The sequence below is a fragment of the Sceloporus undulatus genome, chromosome 9, assembly GCF_019175285.1.
Source record: "Sceloporus undulatus isolate JIND9_A2432 ecotype Alabama chromosome 9, SceUnd_v1.1, whole genome shotgun sequence".
Taxonomy (NCBI): Eukaryota; Metazoa; Chordata; class Lepidosauria; order Squamata; family Phrynosomatidae; genus Sceloporus; species Sceloporus undulatus.
The window spans coordinates 6,018,964-6,037,370 of NC_056530.1; the positions used below are offsets into that span (position 1 = coordinate 6,018,964).

At 40.6% G+C, this 18,407-nt stretch overlaps 1 protein-coding gene across 2 annotated transcripts; it reads right to left on the bottom strand.

Moving 5' to 3' along the window:
- Positions 1-297: 297 nt before the first annotated feature.
- LOC121915968 (tRNA selenocysteine 1 associated protein 1) lies at positions 298-13,101 on the bottom strand. Of its 2 annotated transcripts, none has more exons than XM_042440646.1 (9): positions 12,904-13,101; positions 11,703-11,800; positions 10,609-10,708; positions 7,746-7,798; positions 6,181-6,312; positions 4,580-4,699; positions 3,602-3,764; positions 1,822-1,855; positions 298-799 (listed from the first exon to the last, which is right to left on the bottom strand). In XM_042440646.1, exons 1-9 carry the CDS (start codon positions 12,928-12,930, stop codon positions 636-638), a joined length of 891 nt encoding a protein of 296 aa, XP_042296580.1. In that variant the 5' UTR covers positions 12,931-13,101; the 3' UTR covers positions 298-635. The 2 variants fall into 2 exon arrangements, with proteins under 2 accessions (XP_042296580.1, XP_042296581.1); XM_042440647.1 differs by having other exon boundaries at positions 298-781; positions 12,904-13,099.
- Positions 13,102-18,407: the final 5,306 nt, after the last annotated feature.

Consider the following 18,407-nt stretch of genomic DNA (forward strand, 5'->3'; position numbering starts at 1 on the left):
TACTGCTTTCTAACCAACACCATTCTTCCAACTTCCCCAACCCTGTTCTAAGCTAAAATAAAGCCTGAATATTGCGAGCTTTTCTTGTAAGGGGATTGTTAGTTTGCAACATGCTTGCATCTACTTTTAAAATAAATAAAATATTTGCTGAAATCCAAACTCATCCTCCACTGACCAAGAAATTTATTTTTTAAAATGGCACTGTCACTTCTGATAAGACTCGCAGTGTAAGATGATGACAATGATGACCTCAGGATATACTCTTTTCTGCATGGAGGAGAAAATCACATGTCCTGCTTCCTCTGTAAAAGATATTTTTATTGTATGTACATTGAAGTAAAATTTCCCCCATTACACCTTGTTTAGGTTTATAAATTACAATTCCTTGACAAGGATCAACAAGTCTGTTTTAAGGTCAAAACATGGGGAAGAGGAAAACTGAGTGTCTGGATTCTGGATAAAGGTGATCTAGATGCTCCAGTGCACATAGGAAATGTCACAAGCCCTCCTCTTTGTTCTTGAGTTAGTGATCCAGAAGAAAGGGGAGGTACATCCCTTATGCAGCTGCGGGTTCCATGTGCTTGACAGGAGTCCAGGGCACGCTGGTATGTTGTTTGGAGACAGCACATTAGTGATCAGGCATTAGTGATCATGGCTTGAATCTCTGAGGAGACACTGTCCAAAGGCTGCCAATGACATTCTATCAAGGCATCATAGAGTTCTTCACTCTGTTCCATAAACTGTTTGTTTGCTTCACCCACATCCATTTGGGGCATTGGGTCTGAAAATAAAAGGAAGCCTACATAAGTTAGTTTCAGGTGAAAGCAACATGAATTGTTGAAATAAAGAGCTAGAACTGACTTGGAATATCACATAGGTTCGTCTATGTATATTGATCTAAAGCATTTTAACGGTTCAGTAATGGTATTAACAACAACCGTTAAACACTGTATGAAAAGCCCGTATGTATTTTAATCACATTTTAAAAAGCAAACATCTCTAAAACTACATTCCCTTAACGTTCTTCAACTCAGTGAACCAGTTGCAGCAAACGATGTTTTGCATCCAGTGGGCCCTCAGTATCTGAGAGTTTGATACCCACTGATCTCAACAACTGCAGATTGAAATGAAGCAACATTTAATTCTTTGTAACCTGCAATGGCCAAGCTGAGAAGCAGTCCCAGGGCAATAGTGGAGGTCCCAGGCCAATGGTGGAGGCAACCGGGCAAGCCAAAGCCTCCCTCCATACCACAATGCCACAGTCAGAACTTAACCTCATTCTACTTAAAATTTGGCAAAGGCTTTGTGATGGGAAGATTGAGAAGGTGAGAAATAGTCAGGAAAGAGATTAAATTCTGGCAGAGCTTTCATGATAAGGAAGGTGGGAAATAGTGCAGGAAGAATGTCTTCCTTTGGCCCGGACTCAGGTAAATTTAAATGTTAAATACTGACTTGAGCATTGTGGATTTTGGTATCCATTGGGGTTCTGGAACCAATCCCCCATGAATACCAATATCCCACTGTACATGAAAAACTGTGAGTGCCCTGACAGAATTGGGGTATATAAATTAAAAGAGACTCCAAATCAAATAAAAAAAGCCTTTGCTGAGATACAAATGGAAGAAACAATTTATCCATAGCTAGCTCTATTGCATTAGAAGTGCTAAAACTATAGTGAATTATGGGGAGGGCCATGAGCAATAATCCAGGAGTGGAGTTATGATTTTGCATTCTCTTAGCCCTCTGCTATTCCTGAACGTTTTCAAATTGATGTACTTTGAGTTGGTCTTTCCAATTCAAAATTATAATAAGCAATCTTACCTTCTAGTGCATCTTCACCAACCTCTTCATATGTCTGCAACAATAAAAATTACATGTTGTGAGAGTGAGGAGAGCATTATTACAGCTCCTGCAAAATAGGTGTATGTCCTAAAATAAACCTGTGGGCAGGTAAAGACTTTGTTTAGACCATTTTTTTCCTCTATTGCTGTTTTTAACCTGCTCCACTATTACTGGCCCGGTCTGAGAACTTCCACTATTGCACTACACTCCAGAGGAGATCAGAGCCACCTGCTTCTATCTGTTGTTAGATTTGAAGTGGGACAAATTACAGAAACAAGTGGTGCTCTGGAACATAGAATGAAAGTAATCATTCAATAAATAATAAAATTTCCAATGTATTTTTGTAAGTTGGCTATTGCCACGGAGTAGGCTATGCCACAGAGTAAATCCAACAGACGCTATCCAAACTATATTCCAGACATACTTGTTACATGTATTCAGATTGCAAACACATATACACAATTATATACTACACTGATTGACTATTTTATAATAATAATATAATAATAATAGAGTATATATATCTTCCCGCCTCTCCCAATTGGATCGAGGCAGGATCACAGCAGAGTTTAAAATATACAATTAAAACATTACAATATTTTTACCACACAAGTTAAAACCATAGTTAAAAACATAAAATCAACAATAATGGGGTCAGATGCTCTCATTCCATACAGAACAGTCTGTAATTCATAGAAGATCAGGTGGGTATTCATGCCAAAAAAGCTCTGTCTTAACCGAGGGATGTAGCAAGGCGGATCTCCTCTTGGAGTCCATTCCATAGTCTGGGGGCAGCTATACTAAATGCTTTTGGGGAAGTAGAAACATATTTAGATGCTGGTATCTCTAACAATTTCTTCCCATTTGTTCTAAGAGTGTGGGGCGGATTGTATAGGGAGATGTGTTCCCGTAAGTAACTAGGGCCCAAGCCATGTAGGGCTTCAAAGGTAATAACCAACACCTTGTATTGTGCCCGGAAGTTAACTGGAAGCCAGTGTAGGTCTTTCAGAATAGGTGTTATGTGGTCAAATCTCGAGGATCCGGTGACCAACCTGGCTGCCGCATTTTGCACTAATTGGAGCTTCCGAACTTGATACAAGGGTAGCCCCATGTAGAGCGCATTGCAGAAATCAAGACGAGAGATTACCAGAACATGTACTACAGCTTCAAGGTTCTTTCGGTTGAGGTGGGGTCGCAGTTGGCGTATCAACCGAGGTTGATACCAAGCACTTCTGGCTGTCGCATCTACTTGAGATGACAAATGTAGAGACAGATCCAGAAGTATTCTCAAGGGAGTATTATTATAAGGGAATAATATATTTTAAAAATGGTGTATGACCCTCCAGTAAAAATAAATTGATGTTTACTAATGAAGGGGTGGGCAGCTTGTGATCCCCTAGGACCATGCTGCTGATCTGCAACTCCTATAATCTCTGGGAGGAATGATGGGAGATACCTGACTTCTGGAAAGCCATAATTTATCCACCCTTCTACTACAGCAACAAACGTATTACTTTTGTATAATACAACAATAATACATAATAGAGAACAATGCACATGAAAAGCAGCATTTTCCTGTAAAAGACTTAACCAGGCTACTTCAGAACATGTTGCTCTCTTTCTATTTATAAGAATACCTGGGCATATCTGTGCAGCTCATTACATGCACCACTACCTAAGTGTGTTTGTGATTAAAATGCTAAGAACCTCTTGACACAGAGAATAGTAAACTTGTAAAATTGGTTTGCTATGCTCTTACCTGCATGGTACTTTGCGTGTAGCCATACTGTGGATAGCTGTAACTGTAGCTACCTGTGTTCTGGTCATAACCCCAATGGGCATAGTAGTTTTGATACTGTTGGTAGTATTGGCTGTAGTTATAATTGTACATCTGATTGTACTCAACTGTCTTCAGCCGGTTGCTTTAGGCAGAGGAAGAAGAAGAAGGGGGGGAGGAAGTGTCAGGATATTTATCGGCAACATTTTAAGCCAAGCTCCCATGCTACATTTTGGTATTCAATGATGGCAAAATTCAGATTTTCTTCCCCTTCTGGTCCATCTACAGGCCTCCACTAAACACAAATCTCCCCCAGGAGGTTTCCCAGAGCTACACCTTACAAGTGAGATTTCTGTCCAGCATGAATGGCTAAAGTAAGCACTTCTTCTGGAACTGGGTGTAGTTCCAGACCTCTCCAAGAATTCTACTTTTGTGAACACTGACATGCATTACTGCTTTAAGATAGTTTTACTAGTGGCAAATAGTGCAGCAGATAATATAGAGAGAATTATTTCAGTCCTTTTGCTGATGTTATCTAGCATTTCATCACAGCCAATGGCAAAACTTGGCCATTACACACTAATTCGACCCAGACTACCCCTAGCCAGTGATAAAATTCAGTCCCTGTGCCTGGCAATATGGCGCCTAGGCAAATGTGCATGTTATCCTCCAGGAAGAGGCTTGTGGAAGATGGACTTCTTCAAATTATATAGTGCAGGAGCAAACCAAAAAATCCAAGTGCACAAGCATGATCCATCTCCCCCTCCCCCGAGAGAACTATGCAACAGGTTAGCAAAAGAATAACATTCACTCCCGCAGTCCGTTCAAAGTCTTCGTATCTATGTCTAGCCTCAAGCTAACAAGCTAATATAAATGCTAACAATTGTTGATGTTTGGCCATGATAATAACAAGAATGTTAAAACCCATGCAACAACTACAGCACTTGTGAGAATACTTACGCCTTGGGTATGGCAACGCTCAAACGTATCGGTTTAGAACCAAGACCAACAGCTCCTTGACATTCTACTAGTGCTCTTTTCTGTTCCAATTCATCTGAGAATTTCACAAAACCATAGCCTCTGTCCAAAGATAAGCATCCAACAAAGAGAGAGAAAGAGGTGGGAAAAAGTGAATAAATCTTCTAAAAATAGAGAATATAATTCCCACTTTCCAAACAAGCATAAGGCCACACACTAAATATGTTTTGACACTTCCAGATGTTAAGAGCAGTCTACCATAGAAGAGGGCAACGATTTGTTCTCTGCCTCCCCAGAAGGCACGGATAGATACGATGGGCTTATGTCACAGGAGGGTGAATTTCAAATGAACATCAGGAGAAATGTATTGAATGTAAAAGCAATCTGACAATAGAATCATTATTAAGGAGAGTGGTGGGCTCTCCCTTCCTGAAGGTCTTCAAGGGGGGGCTATTCAGGATCATCTAGCTTTGGACTTCCTTCAATGAGTTCAGGGATAGAGATGACATAAATGGCCACCTCCAACTCTACAATGCTATAAAAAATAAGAGTAAGGCCCTGCAGATCTCAGTGCTGTAAAAATCGAGGGCACCATAAGTACTGCAGGATCTGTACTCCAAGTCAGGATTGCTCTAATGCCATGATGGAAAAGATGCTGTTGGAGTACAATTCCCAGCAGCATTAGCTAGCATGAACAGTGGAGAAGGACCATGGGAGTTGCAATCCAATAATATACGCAGGATCATGGCTGCTTTAATGCAAAAACAGGCATTCATCACCGTGTGAGAAAAAAGCAGCAGCAAGGGGAGCTGGAAGGAGAAAAGAAAGCATTCTCCCGATTTTTTTTAATTAAAAGAAATTATTGGGCTTGAAAAGTTAGGGGATGAGGCCTGATGAGTTCAGAAAATGTAAGGATTTCAGTGGAGCCTTCTGCTCAAGCTGCAGATGCTCATGTCACATCCACAAATCATAATATTTCTAAGTATCCATGCCCTTCATTTTGCTAATGCAGCACAAAATACTCATAGGTGGCAAGCTATCTACAAAGGTTTTAAGTGAAACGGCACAAGGACTTGAATTAATGCTACCACTTTACTTTAGCATTTTCTCAGCCACTGAACTGAATACACCATCAACATACTCTCTGAAGGGACATACATCAATAAAAATGAACACCCAAGAGTTAAGTCCCCTCTATTTAGCAGGCAAGTAAAACACTTAGATAAAGAAGCAAAACTGTTTGAAATTCACACACATCTTCCTGCCCACCCCCTGGATTAGTACCTCAGCATTTAATACAAAAGATTCAGCACTAGATTTTAATTGGGCTCCTAGACTTAGACCACCAGTGGGTAAAGTGAAGTCCTCACATGTGGATGGACTACATAGCCAGCACAGTCAGAGAAGAGAAATGCTGGTAAGTAGAATCCAAAAACATCTCAAAGGCAGCACTTTGTTCACCCTCATTTAGATCTTGCTGAATTATATTTCTCTTGTGAAAGAAATACTTTTAGATTCAGGTTGCCTTATTCTTCTTGTCCTTATACAGTACCAGATATAGAAGTGAGGAGCAAAAAGCGTACTTGGAAACACCCGTCTGGTCCACAACCACTTTGCCACCCCTACATGAAGGGTACACTTTTACAAAGAATTCGTATATCATCCCATCATCCACATCGGGGGAAAGGTCTCCAACAAACAATGAATATTCTGGGCTGTGGGGGAATAAGGAATGAATTTGAGAATATTAAACACACAAGATTCACCATAAGCATCAACAAGAGTGAATCAGCATGTATTGATTATTTTTATGAGTTTCCTCCACCACTGTAAAACCAGATTTACAACTTCTGAATTAAGAATAACCTTCCCCAACCCAGCACCCGCTAAATGCAGTGGCCTACTACCACATCACCCATTCTGGGAACCATGCTGGCTAGGAATGATGGGCAGGCATCTGCATCTGGAGGGTGTTGGGTTAGGGAAGACTGTGGCAAAGATTTGTGACATCTTAAAAGAGCAATATTTTTGTGACAAACATCTTGAGCATACCAGGTGGCATGTGTGAGTTTAAAATGCGGCAAAATGCCAAGAGATAATACAAGAAGTAACTGCAAGTAGGCCACATTCTATGCAAATCTGAGTTTATGAAAGATAAGCATGTTGTGCAAAACTTTCACAACAGCAGGTGCTGATAATATTTATTTTCTTGCTATATTAATTTAACACCTAAAGTGATACAATTATTTCCAGCAATGGAATAATTTGCTATCCCCTCCCTATGAAGTCTTCTTACTGTTATTATTGAACTAAGTTTTATCAGCAAGTTACATTTTGCCAACCAATAATCAAATACTTCATGTGCCTGGCCTGATAGGACTGTAGCCAGTGAGAGCTACTGTGATGTAGTACAAAGTAGGAAAGCTTTGCTCTTCCAGATGTTTTAAACTTTAAATTCCAGAATCCCCAACAAGCATGACCAGTGGTGAATAATTATGGGAGGTGTAGTCTAAAATATCTGAAGGGCAAAAGGTTCCCAATACTCCTCAAAATTATTTAACACTGGCCATACTGACAGGGGTTTCTGGAAGATACAAGTAAAATATATCTGATGAGTCAAAGGTTTGAAACACAAGCACACACACACAGAAGCATGAAGTGTAGTGGCAAGTGTTGGGTTAAAATTGGGAGAAATTGGTTCATATCCTCACACTACCATGAAGCTTGTTATAAACTATAAAAGAAGTTTAGTTTTAATATAAAGAAGATTTGTTTCTTAAGAACTTTCCACATAGGAATTTACCAACTAAATTTGTGAACTATTTCTTGAAATGTACCACATAAGACAAAAGATCCAAATAGATTCAAAGGACAAAAGGGAGGCCTGAGTATTAACTAGGCTGGTCTGGTCAGAAATAAATGTTGGCCCATATCAGATTCAAAGACATAATTTATGTTTGGTTTGATCTGATTTGTTTGCTCAGGATATTTATATACTGCCTTTCTAAAAATGAACTGAAGGTAGTTTATTGCTTTATTAATTTGCAGTAACAAATAATACTGAAAATATGTACTCAAACTTGCCCACATGTAACAACAAACATTATAGAGGCAACAATTTTAATTACTTTCATAATGTTTTGCTTACCTGTTATCAGGCTGCTTTCCATATGTGGCATAATTTAATTTAAATCGCTTTGTCTGAAAAACAAGAAACAGGAACTCACCACTCCAGTACATTTCTATAGTAGCCCATATCCTCAGGAAGGTAAATCTATTCTGCAAGGCAAATGCTCAGGACCGACTGAACATTCAGGTCAAACACATAATCAAGCCTCACTTCCCTGAGATTTAGACAAGCTTTCCTCTCCTATGGCAGGACTGACAAACACAAAATACACAAATATGAGCATATTTAGTACAAAAGCAATCAGTGAGAAGATTACCTCTCACTATGGGTGCATCTGCACTGTAGAATTAATGCAATTTGACACCACTTTAACTGCCATGGCCTGGGATCTGTAGTTTTGTGAGACACCAGAACTCTTTAGCAGAGAAAATTAAAGACACGTAAAACTACAAATCCCAGGATTCCATAGGTGATGCTACAGTACTTAAAATGGTATCAAACTACATTATTTCTTCAGTGTAGATGCACTCTATATCTTGCAGGATCATTTGCAAAATGGGAACCTACATAAATGTTAAACCATAACTCCTACTATCTCCAAGCAACATGGCTATTGGAAGGCACTGTGTTGAGAAAGATTGCCTAAGGACCTAATCTAGAGAAAGCTGAATAAAACAAAAGCACAGTGTTCATGCGATAGGTTGCTAAAATCAAGTCCCTTTACATATAAGTCACATGGTGGTGGTATAAACCCCACAGGGAATAACTGCTTCTTGCCAGGTGTCAGCTATCTATTAATATACATAAACGAAAAGCTAGCTAGATTAGGGGGAAACAAAGGAAGGAAATGTTTATTGATTAGCCCTTAGGCCATTTCAAAATAACAAAAAATAACACCAAAACAAGTAAAACACACAATAAAAGCATATAGAAATTCTATAGCAATTAAAAAAGAGCTAAAATGTAATAACACAGAATCTGAAATGTATATAGAGTACTGTATGGATGTCACATAAATGTAAAACAATATAAGTACATTAGAAGTACAGTACCTAAAAATGAAACATAGTTATAAAACTGATCATAAAAATCTATACCGCAGGTTCAAGATAAAAAAATGGATAAAAAGAATAAAAATGAAAGTATTACAGCATTAAGATGATAATACATAAAGTAATAAAATTGAACACGACACATCATACATCAGAATTCTTCATCCCCTCTGCAATTTACCCCAATTGACCCCACATATCTAACTCTCGGCTGTATAGCTTTATATAGAAACCAAGCTGTGATAATAGATATTTTTGAATCTTGGCCACTCATGAAGTAAGAGATTCTGACATGGGTATCCCAAAACATTGTTCTTTTGGGACCAAGATACTGATCTCTTTCCTATTGGTACAGATTACACTTGAATAAAATATAAGGTAAAGAAAAAGGAGAGGAGTGAGTGAGAAAGAATGGGCGTGTGTAAGATCCAAGCCAGGACCTCAAACCATGCCCAGAAGAAACCTGGAAACTAATGGCCTGCTGACACTCTGGTGCAATATGTTGCTGGTGGCTTGCCCCTTGTGGTGTCACATTCTGCAGCAAAATAGTTCTTTGTTGTAGTACTGTGTAAATTATAATGCTTCAAATTTATATGGTGCATTCCCCTGAGCACTTGAGGCCCCCCTTTTTACACAGCCAGGTTAGGTGCAGATTAATTATTCTCAATTTAAATACAAGAGCAGATGCTGAGAGAAGAAGCCACTCAATCATTTCATCACTAAACTGAGAACTTAACATGGTGCCGGTTTCAATATCACCCAACCTATTAATTATTTGAAGATAATTATCTCAGATTATTAATCTTAATATACATAAATTGATAAAACATAATGCACAAGATTTAGATAGATGGGTGACCTTAAAGATGAATCTGAAGGGTAAGGTAAAGAGGATTAAAATTAACGTTATGTCTTGAATTGTTTATATTATTTGCAGAATCCCTCTACTCATACCTTGCAAGTATTTTCAAAAACTAAATGCATTGTTCAGGAGCTTGGGGATAGGGGCTCATCTCCTCCTAGAATTTCAATGAAAAGGATGTGAATTCCAATCAGATGAAGGTTCGGCCTTCTGAATCTTCTTACATACCATCAGGTATATCAGTTATCTTGTATGAATTTTGGACGTATCTACTAAGTAATCTACCATGACCAACCTTCATTTCTTGCACCACTATTCAAATAGACAATACTTGGTTCTCATTTCATTAAAAAGGACAGTGTTTGCCAACATTTTCAGCAATTAGAACCATGTGGCAAATATTATCTTGTCAACTGCAGTTTGACTCATACATGCCAAATTTACTTTATGAGGGATCCAGATTTGAAAATTGGTAAGGAACCATTTTTATGTAAGCTGTGGGCCAACAATGGGATTGTACTTTTGCCAGTTCCTTCCTCTGAAATATAGCCTAGAGCACCTGGTGTCCGTTGGTGGTCTCCCATCCAAGTACTAACCAGGGCTAACCCTGCTTAACCTCCAAGACACATTATAGGATGGAAACTCTATTACCCAAAAGCACCACTACATAGGTCTCTGCCTGTAATGAATGTCTGCCTAAGGGGCAAAGGAGGAAAAGGGACAGGGAGGACCAGGAGCTGTTCTCTTTGGAAGCCCAGCACTTGTCTCCCCCAGGGAGACCAGGACTTGGGTCCCGCAGCCCTTCCGCCCTTCTCTACTCACGTCTCCCATCCACAGGCTGGTGGCCTCGGGCAGTTCTATACATGTTCTATATATTGTATACTTAGAGACAAGACTGAGTTCAGTGTGACTGCACCTCCCTGATCTTTTAGCAATGTAATTTACTACTACTACTACTACTACTTACCGGTGTGGCACCAGGAAGGGGTTTCCCATTGATTTTGTGTAAACATTTTTCTGCAGTTGCCAGATCAGCAAATTCTACAAAGCAGTAGCCTGCTGGAATCCTGGAAAAACAGAACCACTGCATGAAACATATGTTTTGAACTAACATGTGAAAACAGTTCTGCAAACTGACAGACAAAAAATTAAACAATCACATTTACGTGATTTGTCTGTCTTTTAGGATCTGCAAAACAAAACAAAACTTCTTTTGGTACCCCTGCCTACACAGCTGCTCAACTGCAATTCTTAACAGTCTACTGCAAACTGTGAGGGTTAAACAGCTGTAGTTCAACAATATCAGGAGACCTACATATTCTCCAAGCCTTGCACAATTGCTGGCCCTCAGGAATTGTGCAGCTCTCCAGATGCTGTTAAATCGCAAGTTCGAACAGCTGTGATGTAACCAGCATAGCTAACAGTGAGGAAGCTTGGAGTTCAGCAACATCTTGAAAGCCAGGCAATTTCCACTTTTGGTTTGACAAAAGCCCTTCCAGCCCCACTAACAAAATCTATCTTAGGGGAACATGAAGGGAGCTGAATTTAAGATCTTCTAAACATCTAATCATGTAATGTGAAGAGGGTTTGGATCCCAATCCAAGGTTTAAAGTATAGCATTTCTGCTTCAACTATGGTACTTCAAGACTGAGGAGTGAGGAATCCCCATTATTGTCTTTATCTCCAAAATAAAGGCTTTTTTAAAAAATGAAGCTCAGTGGAAGAACACACATTTCCCATCAAAATGCCTGATTCAATCCAGTGCATCTCTAGTAAAACTGGAGAAACCCATTGTGTGAAACCCCAGAGAGCTGCTGTCACCCAGCAGCTAAAAGGACTAGTGTTCTGACTCTATGCAAGGAGCTTTCTGTAATAACAAGAGATGGTTGATGATCTTTGATCAGACAAATGTTCCATGTTCTGGTCCTACTGCATGGACCATGCAGCTTAAAAAGGTATAAACTCTACCACAACTGCAAAAAGATCTACATGCATACTAGTAAGTAATGATATTTTTACATAGTAAAAAAAAAAACCACACAGAAAGAGAAAGAGAAATACCCTGTCAATCTGTTTCGAATGATTTTCACACTCAGAACTAGCTCTCCCATAGTGGCAAAGGCTCTTGAAATGAAGTTCTCATCCATATATGGTTCCAGCTGAAGAGGAAAAGGTAAAGGGAGAGTTCATCCATTAGTACATTAAGAGAGATACAATTAAGCTTCATTTAAGCGATGCTTCTTTCCCTGCAGGCAACTTAGTCTAAAGATTGTTTGAAAATGGGTACAGAAGAGAGTTTTCCAAAGTGAAGCAACTCATCTTTTGAAGGGAACCACAATAGGATAGAAAGGCAGAATAAAGGTGCCGTGTCTGGCACTCCCATAACAGCACAAGTCTCACGATCAGCTAAACAAACCACAAATTACAAGACAGAAATAGGAGACACAAGAGATTTTTGTGGTTTTTAGCCAAGCATCTTTATAACATAGTACTGAAAGCAATTAGGGGGATTTGATTAATGTGTTCTCTCTAGGAATATCTAGGTCCTCCAGTGCAACTCTATGGTCAACTTTAACTCAAAGTTACACTGAAAGGCCTAGAGAGTATTCCTAGAGAGAGTACTCTGCTGGGTATTTGGAGGTCCTTTAGTGCCGTTCTGTGGTTGGTGTCTGTTGGCCGTTGATCACAGAGTTGCCTTGGAGGACCTAGAGATTCCTAGAGAGGTGCCCTCTCTTTGTTCTTTGTGGCTCTTCCATGTCCCTGGGAGCCTTGAGCCCTATCCCTGGCAAATACTGACCCTACTCAGCTTCCAGAATCAAACAGCCTTATTTAGACCCATCTTCGATCCAAAACACACTGCAGAAATAACTGAGGCTGCGTTAAGTGCCTTGGCTCAATCCTAGGGAATTCTGGGAACTGTAGTTCTGTCAGGGAGCTCTCCATGACTCCAGGGCAGTTAAAGTGGTGCCAAACCGGATGAATTCTGCAGTATAGATGCAGCCTTAGGCAAGGGACACTCAGTCTGCATCCACACTGCAGAAATGGCCATTCTCAGCCTTCGGGCCTCCAGATGTTTTGGACTCCAATTCCCAGAAGCCCCTGTCAGTAGAGACTCATTGCTCAGGAATCCTGGGAGCTGAAGTCTCAAAAACCAGCCCCGAGGAGGACCCCAGGATGGGCGCCAGCAGCTGCTCATCCCCGGCGGCCTCCCATCCGAAGACATCGGCCTCCGCCTGAGGCAGAAGGGGCCTCCCTGACTCACGTCTCCCATCCAGAGGCTGGCGGCCATGCTGCCCCCGCCGCCCCGGGACACAGGCCTGGGCCAGGCAGGGGCGACGGGAGCCTCCGCCCGCTGCTCCCTCCTCCTCCTCCTCCTCCGGCAGCCAGGCCGCCCCAGGCCCACCCCACGCGCGCCTTGGCCTCCTCCAGCGGCAGGGGCTTCCCGGCTAGAGCGGCCCGGGGGAGAGGGAGGATCCCGGCCGGGGCTCTTGGGCCACAGCGGCCTCTGCCGGGCGGGAGGAGCAATGGCAGCAGCCCCTCAGGGTTTGGGAAGAAGCAGCAGAAGCTGAGAGCTGCCTGGGAGTGATAGACAGAGAGCCCCAAGGGAGCGCCATGCAGGAACTCCCCCTCAGTCTGGGTATTCCTGCATGGAAGGAACACACAGAGACTGAGTCACGTAGCCATTCAGAGCCATGGAGCTGGGAGAGACCACGAGGGGAAGAAGGCACACTCCCTGAGGCAGATGGCCCTCCAGCCTCTGCTGAGGACCTCCAAGGAAGGAGTGGGTGCCACTGTCCAGCAGCCCTTACTCTCAGGAGCTTCCTCCTAAAGTAGAGCTGGAATCAATCCCTTTTCCTGGAGCTTGCATCCATTGCTCCATTGGGGCCTGTTCTCTGGAGCAGCAGAAAACAAGCTTGCTCCCTCCTCATTATGACATCCCTTCAAATATTTAAACAGCGCTATCATATAGTTGAACCTGAGTCAACAGTGCGATGTGGCGCCTAAAAAGGCCAATGCAATTCTAGGCAGCATAAATAGAAGTACAGTGGACCCTTGTTATCCACTGGGGTTTGGTTGCAAGATCCCCCTGGATAACAAAATCCCTGGATGCTCAAGTCCCATTAAATATAATGACAGCAAAATGGTGTCCCTTATAAAAAATGGAAAATCAAGGTTTGATATTTGAAATTTATACTTTTTTTTGAACATTTTCAAACCGTGGATGCGTCAATCTGGGTATAAAAAATCCGTGTATAAGAAGGGCCGACTGTATAGTGTCTAGATCAAGGGAAGAAATAGTGCCCCTCTATTCTGGTCTGGTCAGGCCCCACCTGGAATAGTGCTGTGTCCAGTTCTGGGTAAAACAATTCAAAAAGGACATTGAGAAACTGGAGCCATGTGTCCAAAGGAGAGCGGCTAAAATGGTGAAGGGTCTGGAAACCATGTCCTATGAGGAACAACTGGAAAAGAGAAGGTTAAGAGGTGATATGATAGCCATTTAAATATTTAGCTTTGATTTAGATTTCCTGCATGGCAGGGGGTTGGACTGGATGGCCTTTGGGGTCTCTTCCAACTCTATGATTCTTAACCAGCTCTTTTCCAAGCTTAACATACCCAAATCTTTGATCCCCCCCCCCCCGCATTGACCTCCTCCTTCTCCTCATATACCACCCCATACAGTATACATAATCCTTGGTCATGGTTTTTATATTCCTGTTACCAATAAATTGTAATTCCTGTGTATCACTAAAGGTAATGGCAATGGTCATTAGGATTGGCGGTCATCTGGTGCGGTCACACACAGACACATTGACCTCCTCCTCCTCCCATTTCACACCACACAGAATTGTTAGTCGTGATTTTTTGCACAAATGTACTGTATATACTCAACTGTAAGTCAACCTCGTATATGAGTCGAAAGCAGGGTTTGGGGGCCAAATTAAGGATTTTGATATGACCCGAGGATATGTCATATGCGTATACATAAGGCATGTAACAAAAAATGTAAAAGGTGAAGCAAAGGAAAACCGTGCCAAATACATTACAAAATTCCAGCAAGCATAATTGTGCTAACACTAAAGGCTGGATGAATTAGAGAGTACAGGACCAATGCTCTTGCCTTTCACCAAGGGATGGTTCCTTTTTAAATAAGAGTTAAGGACAGAACTTAGACTTGTTAGGAAGGATTGTTAGGTCCTTTTATACCCCTGAACATAACCTCAGGCTATGGCAGCCAGGCAAACAAAGGCTTGATGACTTAATCTTTGTCTAAGCTGAAACTTACACAATGGATACACAAAGAGGAGGTCTGGCACTTTTCAGGAGGGGACAAATATCTCGATGGCTGAGCCATTAAGTCAATCACTGGCTCTCAAAAGGAGGAAGCTCTGCTATTGTCTTCCTGCTTTGGGCAGCCTACGAAACTGATATGGCAACTCCCAAAACTGCTTGCTGAAAGGTTTAAATTCTACCTTTTTCCCTCAACCAAGCCTAGCAAGGAGTTGCTGGCTACATGGTCAGCTCGCTCTTAGGGTAATGGCGGCTAGCGATGGGGTCAATCAGGGTCATAGATTTAGATTGCATGGCACCCAAAATTTATATAAAACCATACTTGATAACACACTGACACGCGGAGAAGTCAGTTCAGGTTTTTGGGTTCAATTTTTTGACCAAAATTTGTAGACTTATGCGTGAGATTATACAGTAACTCATAAACCATAATTCCCATTATACCATGAATGTCATACTAAGAGTTATGACATAAACAACTAGCAAAATTAATATTATACCTTCAAATTACAATACTATACCCACAATCTAAATGTATTTACATATATATACAGTGAAGATTTGGTTAAAGTGTGATGTTTTAAATTTTTTTTAAAAATCATTTTTTTAAAAAAATAAAATCTTGAAATTTGAAATTTTAATTTTAAATTTTTTTGGGGGGGCTTCTCCTTTCTCCTCCCCCTGAGCTTTGCCTCATTCCCACCATCTCTTAAAGTAGTGGTTCTCAACCTTCCTAATGCCACAACCCTTCAATACAGTTCCTCATGTTGTGGTGACCCCCAAACATAGAATTATTTTTATCTTGGTTCCTAAGACCATTGGAAATATGTGTTCTCCGATGGTCTTAGGCAACCCCTGTGAAAGAGTCATTTGACCCCCAAAGGGGTTGCAACCCACAGGTTGAGAGCCACTGGTTTAAGCATTTTAAAGGGAAGCAGATGAATGCAACAGCCCATTCCTGCCAAAAGGCAGGTGTTTAAGGAGCAGTGGTGTCACCCCCTTTTTAGGGTGTCACCTGGTGCAGTCTGCACCCCTGTAACCTCTCAATGACGGCCCTGCCCATAAATCGTAATTCTCGTATATCACTGAAGGTAATCAAAATAGTTGTGATACAAAACAACTAGCAAAATTTACACTTTTAAACTACAGCATTAGAACCATACCCTAAATGTATTTACATGTGCATATAGTTCCATATAGTTCTATGGTCTTTCTTTTCTCCTCCCACTGAGCCTCACTCCGCTGGCACCATAGAAAAGAGTAATGCTCACAACATTTAGACAGGACAAATGGAAGATCTGTGTTTAAGTTTATGACAGAACCTGGAAGATAGATGGCATATATTTATGGTATTAATGGACTGGGGGGCGGTTAAGGGAACTTGGAGAAGATATCATAACTTGTGTGCTTTTTGTTTTTTCTTTTGTAAACTGACATTTATCTTTTTTAATAAATAAAGTTATAAAAAATAAAAATAAAAAAGAGTAATGTAACCAATTCACAGTCTTTTCACTTATATTTATACAATCATTAAAAACACCAAACATATAAATTAAAATGACTGCCTCACCTGTAACTCATAAATATCTTTGATGTTTCATCAGACTTTTCTATTATTTTCCTATATAAATATAACACACACACACACACACACACACACACACAAGCCACGTTGCTGTGGCTCAGTCTGGTTAAAGGGGAAAGAAAAGAGAAAGTGCATGTTTCTGAAATATTTAATTTCACAATGCTTGTGGGTATACAATATTTTATGTTGTTCCATTATCGGTGTAGATACAGAGATTGTGTGGTTTGCCAACTCTAGAACACGCAGCATATAATTGTCCCTGTGAGAAGCAATCCTTGTCTAGATCTAAACTGCACAGTTCTAAAGATTGGCCCTGAGCTTTGTTGACGGTGAATGAAAATGGCAATAGAATATTTAGTGTAGCGTGTGTTGCTGTGACATCCAACAGGTGTGACATCTATATAATAGTATGTATATGTATATAAAAATGTGTGTATTCAAATGAAACATTTTGTCAAAATTTCAAAGCAATTGGTGAACTTTCAGAGATTTAAAATTTTGAACAAATGAACATTTACACACACACACACACACACATATAATGTTTTCCCAACACTTCATTATGTCCCAGACTCCCTTATCACTGATTTATTAGATCAATGTCATCACCATCAAACAAAAATATTCCTTTTGTAACTCTGAAGTTAAACCCATCAGCCATTGTTTCTCGGATTCCTGGAAAATCAACTCAAACTCAAATCAACTCAAAGACACAGTTTGGCCCATAAATATGCTCACTTGGGCAGTCCCACTTTAGTACAGTTTGAGTCAGGCTGAGGCATGGCAAACCAATGGAAATACAACATTCAACATATTCTTATGTTTGTTGTCCTCTCCCTGACAGCAACTGAGATATGTATTTTTCTTGTCAGAGGTAGTGGGATTATAAGAATCGGCATCCAAAAGCAAGGCTCTCTTTAGAAATTAGCAAATGACCGTGGAACAGGTTTATCCATTGTCACATCAGTTGCCTATAAGTGAAAGTGTCAGGCAGCGAGAGCTGTATTTCTGGGGCACAGGCAACATGGATAAGAAATGTAAGTAGGAGGCTAATCCCAGCTCAGTTATCCTTCCTTTCCCCTGCTCCAGTTCTAGTGACAGAGTAACTACAGGACACTCCAACAGCTTGATGCTTAGAAGCAAAGCTCTAAATAGTAATTGATGCTATTTTGTCTAGTAAAAAACTATTGGGGTGCATCCCATAGCATGGAGCCAGGGCAGTTAAAGTGTTCAAATTGCATTATTTCTGCAGTGCAGATGCAGCCTTGGACCTCTTTTGTTGATGCTACTGACTTATGGCGACCCTACAGCAAATCTATCATGGGGTTTTCCTAGCAATTTTTTTTCAGGGGGGGTTTCTCTGAAGCTGAGAGAGTGTGACCTGCCCATGGTGGGACTCCTATCCATGATTTAAATCCACTCCCCAACCCTTTCCATTTTCTTTCTGGAAGGAACGTTGCTTATGTTTTTAAGACTGAGAACTGAATAATTCTGAGGTTCAGAGGCTTGGCAGCCTTCCCTTCAAAATAATAATAATAATAATAATAATAATAATAATAATAATAATATGTTTTATTTTTATACTGCTTTTCCGAGGTGATCAAAGCGGTTCACAAAAATTAACAAATCATAAAAACAATTCACAAAACCCAATAAAAATCAACAACGTGCAATAAAGACATCTCCCGACTGCCATCTTGAGGGGGAGAGAAGCAGGCCAGCAACAACAGGCCTCCGCCTGCTAAGAAGACGAGCCCTCCTCCCGACCACCATCTTGCTTGTCTTTATTGCACGTTGTTGATTTTTATTGGGTTTTGTGAATTGTTTTTATGATTTGTTAATTTTTGTGAACCACTTTGATCACCTCGGAAAAGCGGTATAAAAATAAAACA